This window comes from Molossus molossus, unplaced genomic scaffold (genome assembly GCF_014108415.1).
Source record: "Molossus molossus isolate mMolMol1 unplaced genomic scaffold, mMolMol1.p scaffold_m16_p_18, whole genome shotgun sequence".
In the NCBI taxonomy this organism is placed as follows: domain Eukaryota; kingdom Metazoa; phylum Chordata; class Mammalia; order Chiroptera; family Molossidae; genus Molossus; species Molossus molossus.
In genome coordinates, this window is record NW_023425353.1 from 8529017 (window position 1) to 8541400 (window position 12384).

At 49.2% G+C, this 12384-nt stretch overlaps 1 protein-coding gene across 2 annotated transcripts in view; it reads left to right on the forward strand.

The window, feature by feature from the left end:
• MAGI1 (membrane associated guanylate kinase, WW and PDZ domain containing 1) overlaps positions 1-12384 on the forward strand; it is a 574287-nt gene that overhangs the window by 538223 nt on the left and 23680 nt on the right. Inside the window, exons 14-15 of one of the 2 annotated variants that reach the window (XM_036266478.1) lie at positions 6693-6909; positions 10314-10397. In XM_036266478.1, coding sequence (XP_036122371.1) covers positions 6693-6909; positions 10314-10397 — 301 coding nt within the window. The remainder of the gene's footprint in view (positions 1-6692; positions 6910-10313; positions 10398-12384) is intronic. The other variant, XM_036266477.1, reaches the window with a different exon arrangement.

Sequence of the window (12384 nt, forward strand, 5' to 3'; positions counted from 1 at the left end):
GAGAGATCTCAGATCACCTGCACAGTGGGAGACCCCAGCCTGAATCATCCAGTTTTGTTTTTTTTTTAAATCCTCATCCGAGGACATTTTTCCATTTTTTGTTCAGACAGAGTGGGAGGGAGAGAGAGAGAAACAAACATCAACGTGAAAGGGACACATCGAGTGGCCGCCACCCGCATGACCAACCAGGGCCAGGGACAAACTGCAACCAAGGCACATGCCCCTAGCGGGAACTGAACCCGGGTCTCTCCGGACCGCAGGCCGATGCTCTAACCGCTGAGCCAAACTGGCCAGGGCTGAATCATCCAGTTTTATGTATCCTGCCTCTTTCTGAAATTCTCCCAGTACAGGACACTGATACCATTTGTCATTCAACCAGGACAGTAATACAGCCCATCGAGGCTCCTGTAGGCTGCAAGGAGAGGAGTCGATGGGAGAAGGATTAGGGTGACTCCAGCCTCCTCTCCGCTCCCCAGCAGCTCTCACCCTCAACCCTTTGGAGCCCTAGAAAAGAGACTTTGCTGTTGTATTAGATGAAAACATTCAGTGTAAACTAAAATTCATTTTCATATCAGTTGATACCTCCCTTTTCTTCTCCATTGACTCCTCTTGCCTTTTTGGAAGAAATCATTTGCTTAGACCCATAAATGATCAAAGAAAGAGACAGAAAGAGCCACTGTCCTCTGTTTTGCCTCGTACGTGAGTCTGCTTTCCACACAACCTTTACTGACATTGGCCGAGTAGCTCGTCAGCTCTTGGAGTTTTTCCTGCTGTCCGTGTAAATCGCTGCCGTGGCCGTCAGTCTTGGCAGAGAAGTGAACTGTAAATAATTTTGCTTTAAAATGGATCGATTTGTCATTTTTAAGGCACATGAATTCTTTTCACCATTAAAGCTCCTAAGTGCTGTCTGTATTCATTTGCTCTTCCAAGCAAATATTTTCAGCTCACTCTACAAGCACCTGCATTTCGAAGTGATTCTGTGAAATACTGATGAGCTGTTTGCCCCCGTTTCCATGTATAAAACCACTGTGTCTTCCCGATCTCCCTGGCCTGTCAGCGGTGAAGAATCGCTCCTCCTCGGGAGGCCGGGAGAGTTTTATTCTAAAGAGTCTGTGGCACAGGTTCATGGCTAGTGTGAGGCCAAGGACTTCTATGCAGTTTTCAAAATTAAGCCCTTTTTTTTTTCTTCCTAGCTGGTTGTGATTTGATATTCAGAAATAAAAATTTTGATTAAAAAATATCAGCACAGGGACAACAGCTAGCATTGAAAGTAGTCATCTCAGTACGTGGCTCCCCTGGCCAACACGTTGCTCAAGCTGGGACCTGGGAGGTCTCTTCCTCGTCCTCTTGCCTCTGTCCCTGTTCAGTCCTGAGTGGTGCCTCTTGTCCTTTCGTGGTGGCACTGGATGTCCTTTACCTCGCTTGTCCCTCTGCCTCTTCACTAGTGCTCACCTCGTTGGGGGCCTCCCCGGGGCGCTCGGTCTCCTGACTGGCCCTCTGCTTTCCTTCTGTCCCCACCACCCAGTACCCAGACCAAACTCTCTGGAAGCAAGACAGCTTCTGGGGCGTACTTGCTTTCCCTTCATGTCTATTTTCCTTCTCCCCTGAACTAAGAATGAAACCCAAACTCCTTCAGAGAGCCCACAAGGCCCTTTCATTGGTCTCCAAGTTCATCAAAGACCACCCCAGCCCTTGCTGTGCTGCATCGGCCTTCTGCTCTCGCAAACAGTCCAAACTCCGGTTTGCTCTGAAAACAGCACACTGCTTCTGTTAATGGGCTGGTCTTCAGGGGCCTCTTTACCGAGCTAAAGGACATTGCAGAATGTTGTCATCAATCTGTGATGATTGTTTGATTAATATCCATCTACACACACACCCACACAACCCTAGGTACACATGGAAGTAAAAGGTCTAAGAGCTCAGCTACCATCTTTCATATTTACACACTGCTGCGTCCCTTACGATCTGACTCGCGGTAGGTGGTCAGCGTGTATGTGACTCCCGGTGGGCGGTCAGCGTGTATGTGACTCCCGGTGGGTGGGTGGTCAGCGTGTATATGACTCCCGGTGGGTGGGTGGTCAGCGTGAATGTGACTCCCGGTGGGCGGTCAGCGTGTATGTGACTCGCGGTGGGCGGTCAGCGTGAATGTGACTCCCGGTGGGCGGGTGGTCAGCGTGAATGTGACTCCCGGTGGGTGGGTGGTCAGCGTGTATGTGACTCCCGGTGGGTGGGTGGTCAGCGTGTATATGACTCCCGGTGGGTGGGTGGTCAGCGTGAATGTGACTCCCGGTGGGCGGTCAGCGTGTATGTGACTCGCGGTGGGCGGTCAGCGTGAATGTGACTCCCGGTGGGCGGGTGGTCAGCGTGAATGTGACTCCCGGTGGGTGGGTGGTCAGCGTGAATGTGACTCCCGGTGGGCGGTCAGCGTGTATGTGACTCACGGTGGGCGGGTGGTCAGCGTGTATGTGACTCCCGGTGGGCGGGTGGTCAGCGTGTATGTGACTCCCGGTGGGTGGGTGGTCAGCGTGAATGTGACTCCCGGTGGGTGGGTGGTCAGCGTGAATGTGACTCGCGGTGGGCGGTCAGCGTGTATGTGACTCCCGGTGGGTGGTCAGTGTGTATGTGACTCACGGTGGGTGGGTGGTCAGCGTGTATGTGACTCCCGGTGGGTGGTCAGTGTGTATGTGACTCACGGTGGGTGGGTGGTCAGCGTGTATGTGACTCGCGGTGGGTGCTTAGCGTGTATGTGACTCGCGGTGGGTGCTTAGCGTGTATGTGACTCGCGGTGGGTGCTTAGCGTGTATTTACTGGCTGAAGGCATACATGTGCTGATGGGGCGGGACCTGCCATCGCTGCACCCGTGCTCCTGCGCCCGTGTTCTTGGTGTGCCTGGATTACTTGACCGGACCTGCAGGTGTGTCTTTGACTGCAGACACTTGTCTTCAGGCAGTTTATCACCTAGGACAGGGGGTGAAAGACAACCACGTTCAGTGCCCATCTGATCCTGATCCCGTAACTGGCCCCGGAGGGAGTCCATTCTCGTGCCCCAGGTCTTCCGGAGGTGACGCAGACTGCGGAAGAGGTGTACGGGTTCCTGTCACTTAGAGATGTAAACAGGACTCGCCTCCTGGACAGTTCTGAGCTCCCACCAGATGGAAGCGATGTCAAAGCTAATGAGTATGCTCACAGAAAATAGGTGTAGTTTGGATTTTTTCACATACAGAGGACATTGCGTCAGAAAGTGCAGAGTGCCACCAAGACAGTAAATACAGGATCATCTTCAATTTCAGTGGTTTTCAGTCTTGAACTTGAGAAGAAACATAGAGCGAGGTGAACTCTCACCTGGGAAACCCCCCAGGCTCCCGCTGCTGTGTGCGGGGGGAACACGCCGGGAGCGACGCCCGGTTCCCAGGGCACCTTCTAGGGTGCTGCCTTGCTCGCATTTTCCCAAACAGCAGCCCGTTCAGATGGCATTCAGAGGGCTGCAGAAGGGCACTGTGACTGGGAGGTGGTTTTTCAGACTTGCTCCAGCCTGTACCTGTCATTTTGTGTTCACTTGGACCTACATGGCTCATTTATTGGGGGGGAAGTTGAAAAGGGGTGTTTAAATTTGAAAATTGCTCAAACCATTCCCAGTAGTTCGCTGGCACCTCTGTGTGAGGCGAAGCCATATCTTCAGTTAAATTAAGGAGATCATTTCCCCATGCCAGAGGTTTGGTGCACTGGGGCAGCCACTGAAGGGCCGCGGACCCCAGGAGGGGACGTGCAGCCTGGGCGCCACCTGTTGTGGGTGCGCGTGCAGACTCCGCAGGGAAAGGCCCGGCCGTGGCCAGACCCCCTCGAGGACCGTGTTCTCCAGTTCAGGAGGGGACTGCGTGGGCGAGGTTACAGCCGGGCTTCAGGGGCTACGGAGTACCCCACGCAGCAGGAAGTCTGCGGTGCCACGCACTCGGGGTCTCCACGAGGCCCCGTGAGGAGCAGTCCAAACATGAAGGAGACTGGGGACGACCGTCGTGTCGGTGGGCAGATCCCACAGTCTGTCATTTGCTTCTCATTTGAGGGACCAGGAAGGGGAAGCATTTGAAGGGAGAAGGCAGCTCTCAGGGTAAACCGGGAGCTTCCTTACTGAATGATTTGCTTTCACATTTAAATATCTCTCCTTCCCCCCACAGCCAGAGGTGAACAAAACAAAGGACCACCAAAATGTAAAACATCGAAAGTCACAGTCCCCATGCAATCTCTTTACCAAGGGTAATTTCAAAATGAAAATAGCTTTACCTTTTGATGATAGGAAGCGTTCTCTGTGCATTCTGATGAAGAGTAGGCAACACAGGAAAGTATTTGAGGGGGGAACCCACCTGTTCCCGTGTTTCTGTTCATGCTAACGTGCGTGCACACGCAGAAGGCGCTGCTCTGACCCGGCGGGAGAAAACCATCCCACGTGCATGCAGGAGACCGTGGAGATGCTGTCTGTCATTAATGCTTTCTGACTCTGAAAATCCTCAGCATGTCTCCAGAAGCAGGAAGGCAGACTGACTTCGGGGCAGAAGTCCGCTGGCTGGCCCTGAGAGCCAAATTCGCTCTTGGGGAGGACACTGTTGGAAGGTGGCAGAACCTGGTTCCATTCCCAGTCTTTGGAAAGCTGATCCCTCCCGGTCCGAGCCCAGCACTTACTCCCCAAAGAGAAGGATGGTAGCGTGGGCTCAGGAGGTGCCGGTCGTCTCCCGAACTGTTTCCTGGCCTCTGTCCAGAGTGCTCTGTCTGCTCGCGTCTAAGTGGAGCAAACCCCTCCTGCAGTTTTACCAAGACCTCTTGGCTAGTTGAGAATATGGTCTTCAGATTTCTCCCACAGGCACACCAAAGAAAATTTAAATGGTCTGCCTTACCTTCATTAAATGCTTGCCCAATTTTCTTCAACTTTGAATGCTTGCCAGAACCTGACTTCAGGTTGTAATCTGTAATTGTCAAGGGCAAATGAAGCTTTTGTCCTCCTTGGGTTTTCTTCAGATGCTTAGTTCAAACTAACGACTAGGAGAGGGGCGGGGAGACCTGGGGTTAGATGAAAGGGACCTCGGGAATTTCCACTGGTGTGGGGAATGGGAAGTGGAGGGTACCTAGGGAGAAATCAAGAACTGTTGATAGACCAAGGGGAAGACTTTGATTCTATAAAGAACTTAGAGACCCAGAGTGCTCTGCGTCAAATACCTTAAAGTACTTAAGCCCTGGCTGGTGTAGCTCCGTTGGTTGGGCATCTTCCCATGTCGCCAGTTTGATTCCAGTCAGGACACATGCCCAGGTTGTGGGGTTGATCGATGTTTTGCTGTCACATCGATGTTTCTCTCTCCTTCTCCCTTCTTCTCTCTCTAAAAATCAATTGTTTAAAAAAGCATAGGCTGTACAAGATTTGTAAGAGAAGACAGAGATGCCCCTTTAGAATGCCCTTCGGCAGGTAAGTTAGAGACAGCACTTGTCCCGTGAGAGCAGGATACCACAGCCTTTACTGGAGAAAATAAGAACCGAAATGACTTCATTTCTCACCTGGTACTTTCCTCCCCCTAGTTTTTGCTGTCCATTCAAAGAACATTTCATAAAATGGGAAGGGTCATTTGTTGGGCAGGGTTTAAGGAACACCTGCTTATCCTGTTGAAATTTAAATGAAATTCTTTGCCTTTGAATACTATTTGGACTTTGGACAGGGTGCAGATCTAAGAAGGCTGAGCCCCTGAGGTCAACCCATACAAAAAGTTTGGTGTCACTTTTCAACCAATGGTAGTGTCAGGAGATCAAGAAGTGAAATGTGCCCTGGCTGGTTTGGCTCAGCGGTTAGAGTGTCAGCCCCAGGACCTAAGGGTTTTAGGTTCAATTCCTAGTCAAGGGCACTTGACTGGATTGCAGGTTCGAACCCTGGCCCTGGTCCTGGTCACACAGGAGGCAGCTAATCGATTGTCTCTCTCACATTACTGTTTCTCTCTCTCCCCCTCCCTTTCTCTCTCCCTCCCTCCTTCTCTTCCACTCTATCTAAAAATTAATGGAAAAATATCCTCGGGTGAAGATTAACAAGAAAAGAAGTGAAATGTGATGCCTGCAAAATTGATCACCAAAGACTTATGACGGCTCTTCATATAATAGTTATTTATATACTTATAAGTTCAAGTGTGCACGTAATGATTTTTAAAAGCTCTGATCCCCGTTCCTTAGAGGCCAGAAGAACGTAGGGCAAACCCCTAAATTGGAGTCAGGTATTTTATCCCTGAAAGAGTATCAAAGACATGGATGCCCCCAAACCGTTTTTAGCTCTGATTGTATTTCTTTTGGATATCACAACCTTACATTTAAACCACTCGTGGCATTTTGTGTACACATTTTGTCAAAACATGAGGATGCTAAAACTGACACATCTTGTCATGAATGAGCCCAGTGTCTCGGCCGAGAACCCGTGAGGAAAGCCGGGTCTGTTTCCTGCCACCGGCCCGAGAGCAGCGTGGTCTGTGATGGCCTTCGCATCAGGCCCGCCCCCGTCTGTCTGCCAGTCACTTGGGGATCTATCTGCATTCACATTAGCTGGAGGAAGGTGGAAGCGAAAATATTGTTGATATATCTGTGTATGTGGGCACAGAAGTGCTGCACAAAGAGGCTGAGGGAAACCCCCCCAGAGACCCGGTAATAACCTTCGCGTCTTGCCCCTCGCGCAGCAGCCGCTGGAGAGGAAAGACAGCCAGAGCAGCTCGCAGCGCAGCGTGTGCAGCCACCGGAGCCTGCAGGCCGCGTCCCCCAGCCACGGCGCGCCGGTGCCCACCGAGCTCCCGCCCGCAGAGGCCCCCGCGCCTGATCCGACCGACGGCTCTGGGCAGAAAAAGCCAGATCCTTTTAAAATCTGGGCCCAGTCCAGGAGCATGTATGAAAGCCGACGTGAGTAGCCCCCGCCTGCCGTCTTTCCGCGGCCCCCACTCAAGGGCCTCACCTCTCCCGAGGCTGATTAAAAATAGATGGTCAGTGTGTAGACTGGGTGGAGGTGAACCAGGGCGAGGGGAAAGCTTAGCAGCAGCGATGGAACCTGGTGGGTGTTCATGGGGGCTCCGTTCTGTCTTCAGTTGGGGAGGGGGAGACACGGGTGCTCATCAGATACAAGGCCCAGAGAAAAATGGGTTTATTTTCCCTTCCAGTTAAAAGAGGTGGCAGGTGCCGTCTCGTTAATGCTGTCCCTCGTGGACACTGTGGCCCACTCTTGTGAAACAGCTCATGCGATAGAACATAAGTGTGGTTGGTTTGGATTGCAGGAGTCATGAGAAGAAATTCAATTCTTTCTTAGTGGCCTCTTAGTTTTTTTAACCAATATATTCAGTCTTCCTAAACATTCCCCTTAAAAAGAAGAAAACAACATTGAGCGGGTTGTGCTTTGATTATTTACCCTGCGGTTCCTTTGTCCCTCTGGCTGTCCCTTGGTGATAAGAGTGAGCGAGTGATGGCACGCATTGGAACTTCTTGACCCTTACAAACAAAATATCACCTTCATGTTTGATTTCTTACCTTTACTGTGAAATGATTTCCGAAGACTGTTCACCATAAATAATATTCATTTGTCTTATCAATACCGGTGTAAGTTCCCAACGTGCTCTCGTCTCGGCATCCACATGGGCCAGTTCTGCTGTCGCTGTTCACTGACCTTTTCTCCAGTGTGACTGGCCAGGATGAAGCATGCACCCTCCTCTCTTGTTCGGGACAGGAGAGAATGTTCAGTGAGCAGCCCTTGTTCGGTGAAGGGTCTGCCTGGAGCTGGAAGGGACAGAGACCGTCTTGCCCGTCCCCTTGGCCCGTCCCCTCAGCACAGGTGCGGTTAGCTCTCAGCAAAGCCCCGGAGCTGAGGCACAGAGGAGGTGGGGCCCTGGGGGCGCCCCAGCCTCTCGCCCACCCACTCAGACCCCCTCAGACCCCCTCCCAAGCATTGACCCAGACAAGACCTGGGGGGAGGCAGCACCCCTGTCGCAGGAGGAAACCTGCTGTGCTGCTGGGTGCAGGTCAGCGGTCAGGGCACGAGGCCGCCGGAGCCCAGCTGGTTACGACTAGAAGGCACTTCGGGGGCATCTCACCTCCTGTGGTGACAGCGCTTGGAATGAGAGGGACTGTTCTGCTGGCAAAAGCCACATGATTTGAACAGGGATTTACTTAGCCCCCGGACGAGAAAGACCCTAGAGTGACCCTGACGCCAGGCCAGAGGAAGTGCATTCCCCTGGGAACACCTGGGACGCGGTGGTTACCGGGTGTGAACCCGGAGTCTGCTCTCACTGTCTCTCACTGATCCGAGAGGCTTGGCTGGAGAAATGTTTTCCAAAGAGGAGTGTTTCCACGTTCTTTTCACATTTCTCTTTAAGCACGCGGCCTCTTGAATCAGTGGCCCAGCTTCCGCTGAAGTGGAGATGCTCTGTGTGGACCGCACCCTGCTTTTCTCGGGCACACTGCGGGCTGTTGCCACGTCTGAGCCCCTTCGTGGTAAAGCTCCTCGTACCCTGAAGCCTGCGCATGCGGCTGACCCGAGGCCCAGCCCAGAGGCCGTTCTTACCTTGATGGAAACATTTCTTCAGAATTTGTTACTTAATCCAAGTTTTAAAAAAGTTTTCACTCCGCCTCCCCCCCCCCCCCAAACAAAAAAAGATGTACCCTTTCCAGCGCCAGCTGCTGTAAGCATCAGCACTGCTCAGGTGTCAGGCTGAAATGCTCGGATGGGCCCTGCTGTGTCTACGTTTTCTCTGACCGCTGAAGGGTCAGGTCCAGCAGCACGAAGGAGAAGCAGTTTCTTTTCGGTGATTGGAGGCTTCATAATCAAGTGATTTTAGCAACCTAGTTAACGTTAGGAGTTCCTTGGGGTTCTCCTTGTCACTAAACAAGGATCGTGATGAGACTCCCCCCAATGGTGATGATTCTGCATCTGCCACAGATCTTTTCACAGAACCTGTGAATGAACCTGCATTAATCTTGTCTTTTAATTAGTGTTTTGCTTTTATCTCTGATCTGTTTCTCCTATTCCCTTCCTTGTTTTTTTATCTTATCTCCCGAGCACACCTAAGATGTGATTTGCTGCCCCTCCCCCCAAGAGATTAAACCAAGCAGAGTACCCCAGGGAGAGCAGGACAATTGAAGTCAGCTGTAGCACCTTCACTGTACTCTTAATTTATGCCCCCCTTCTGGGGGGAAATATATTTTCCTTATATTTCATTGTAATGTGAAGGGCACAACATAGTGTGAAGATGGATACAGTTTCTGATTCCGTTCCTTCGCACGGTCTAAATACTGTGCAAACTACCATGTTCTTGATACGGCCATCTGTCCAAAACAGCAGTGTGGGATGAATCAATCTGAAGTGCAGATGTGTTCATAAATCCTTGTGAAGGGCTTGCATGTTTAATTAAAAACAAAGGTACGCAGTCCTTAAAGCCATATTGCCTGTTCTGCATGTTTTCTAGGCAACATACCTAATGTGCACGTGGTTTTAGAAAGGACACTGATGCAGTCTTACTACTTAATGTTCAGGACCAGCTCGTGTCCACTAGTGTTTACTATAACAGAAGGTCTAAAACTTCCAGTTGAGATTTTGCCTGTTCACAAGAGTTTGGAAAGAAAGAATGTCAAAGCTGTCATGTTAACCGACGTAAACTCATACTGCTTGGCAGAGACATGCTTACAAACTTGGAATTGGTGAATGGGCTCCTTTATCAAAGTGAGTTAAAGGAACTTGGGTGTACTTTTAGATTTTAAGAGCTATTATGACAGTTCTTATTTGTGTATGAGTTCAGACCTTGGCCAGATCTGACGATTTGTGCCCCTAAATGAAAGGCTGTTCTGGGTGAACTGCCTAGGGTTCATCTGAACAGGTATTAGCACAAGAATGAATTCCATCAGGAACTCGAGACTCTTAAATAACTACTGTAGTGTGGTTGTGACGAAAGTATACTTAATTTTTTTCTAAAGGAAGTAAGGGTCTGGACAAATCTGAAGTTCACGACATAATTAAAACAAGGTCATATGAGAAGGTGCACTTTGGGGTTTACTTAAATATGAAGAGTCTAAGATGGTGATGGGGGTTCTGTGAAATTCTCAACAGCACAATGGTAAATCCTAGGATTTTTACAAGAAAAGCACCATGAAGAAAAAGAAAAAAATAAAGCAGAATCAAACTGCAATCTCTTAAAATCCACAGCAGCCATGACCTTTATGTGAAAGCTTAACTGTGCGTTCCTTATCAATCAGAACTAAATTAAAGTGAGCCAGGAGAAAGCACACGCACTAAGCTTTGCCAAATTGTGAAATTAATATTCCAGCTGTGTCACCTTCGCCCGCATCGGGACTGAGCAAGGGTGAAAGAGAGAGAGAAATCAATTCCACGAGTTTTGGAGAATGTCAGAGTAAGGATTCGCTGAAAACTTTTATTTCTCCATTATATTCATCCTGTTTGATGTTGCCATTGCTCGGGGGGGGGGGGGGCGGCTGGGGAGGAACTCAGAGAAATGTCAAGAACAAAAGTGTTTGGTGTTCTTATTGACGAGCATACACCAAAGACAAGATGAAATAAAAAGTGACGGGCATGTTTTTGCGAAGTCTGGCAACGTGTGTCTGTAGTGGTGGAGACACCAGGAGGTTTCTCTGCAAACCTGGTGATTCCCTTCATTCTGGTCATCAAAGGAAGTCTTTTGAGCACTTGATTGAGTTGACGCCCGTGTTACCAAAGGAGATTAACTGCTGAGATTGTCTCCTATGCAAGGGCTTAAAAGTGAAGAAAGCTGGACAAGATGTTCTTAGCTCTTTTTGATTTAGTCTCCTTCAAAAGAAAAACAAAGGGATATATGCTGCCTCCTAAAAATGTAACTATAATAGAATCTGCCTGAAATAAAGGAGAGAAAAAACCATTTGGGGCGAGTAGTTCAGAAACCTCGGTGCCCCTGGAGCAGAGGACCAGAAAGTCTGCCGTCCCATACGCCGCAGTCCTGATTTATCACCAGAGTTTACGGACTTGTGTACGCGGCATTTGGTCGGTGGAAGAAGAGTATAACTGTTAAAATGCCAAACTAAGGTGCCAAAAGACTTTCTTTGCAACATCTCACATGTATGTGTCGGTGTATCGTGTTTGTCTGTTTTCCTGGCTCATCACTGGAGTCCTCAGTATTCTTGGTGTCATTGGGCGTCTTGTTTTTAAATAAATTTGCCATTTTCCCATTGATTCTCAGAGAGAAATGAATGCTTTTTTCCTAAGGACTAACCTGTATGATAAGCCGAAGCCTGCCGGCCACACCCACCCTCCTAGGGTAGCTCCCTCCTGAAGGAGCCAGGCAGGCAACGCTTGCTGCGTTTGGTGTCATCTCAGGATGGGCAGGTGTCCCGGTGCTAACTGGTGCTGAGAGGAGCGGGTCTGTCTGGGCTGGAGTCTGCAGAGGCCCTTCCCTGCGCGCAGAGAGACTAGCAGACGCCAGGCGGACTGCGGGAGCCCCTGCTAGCCGGGCAGCACCCTGGCCCCTTCGGTAACCGTCCTCCTGCCTCCGCGCCCGGAACGGAGGCCACGCTGGATTTCCTTGTTTCCCTGAGTCTGTTACACTAAATACCCTTTAGCCAGATACTCAAACAGAAAGAAATGATTATTCCCTCTGCATGCCCAAGAAAATATAATTCTCAGGCAAAAATATCAGAGTCAGACCTCTCTGACTCGCACTTACCTGTTTGTTTAGCTGCTGCGTTCTCGGCACACTCATCCACTGCATTTTAGCTGGAGGGTGAGTCGCTAGAAAGGGACATTGCTGCCAACTTGGAAGGTAAACACCGTCTTCTCCTTCCCTGCCCATTGCGCAGACTTGGAGAAGATGAGAACGAAATGCTCAGGTCTGCCCACAGCTCCAGCCCTGAATCCATTAATTAAATAAACCAGAAAGGCTACAGAACAGTATTTGAAAATCTTTAAGATTCACTGCCACTAAACTATATTTTTTCTCTTTAAATAAAAGATATGTCATTTTACAGGCTATAAAACACTATATAGTAAATTAGAATTAAATAGAAATAACCCTTCTTTATTACCTTTGTTGGGTAACAGAGTGGTATATAGAACAATTTCATGTCCAGTAAGCATGTTTTTATGGAAATTGCTTTTCTTTTAAAAAGTGAGATTTTTTTACTTTAAAATCCTGAACTATTAAGTTTTAAAAGTAAAATGTCAAGTAATTGGACAATAAAGTAATTCTTTTAATGTTGAAATATTATAGGCAAATTCTGAAGTCAGCCACTCATTTTAAAGATGAAATATGGTTCATTGATTCAGAACAATTTTGTTGTCACCATTAATCTTAAAGATATAGAAGGCTGGCTACTTTTCAGTAATAGTACTGAAATCTTAGTGAACTTTGC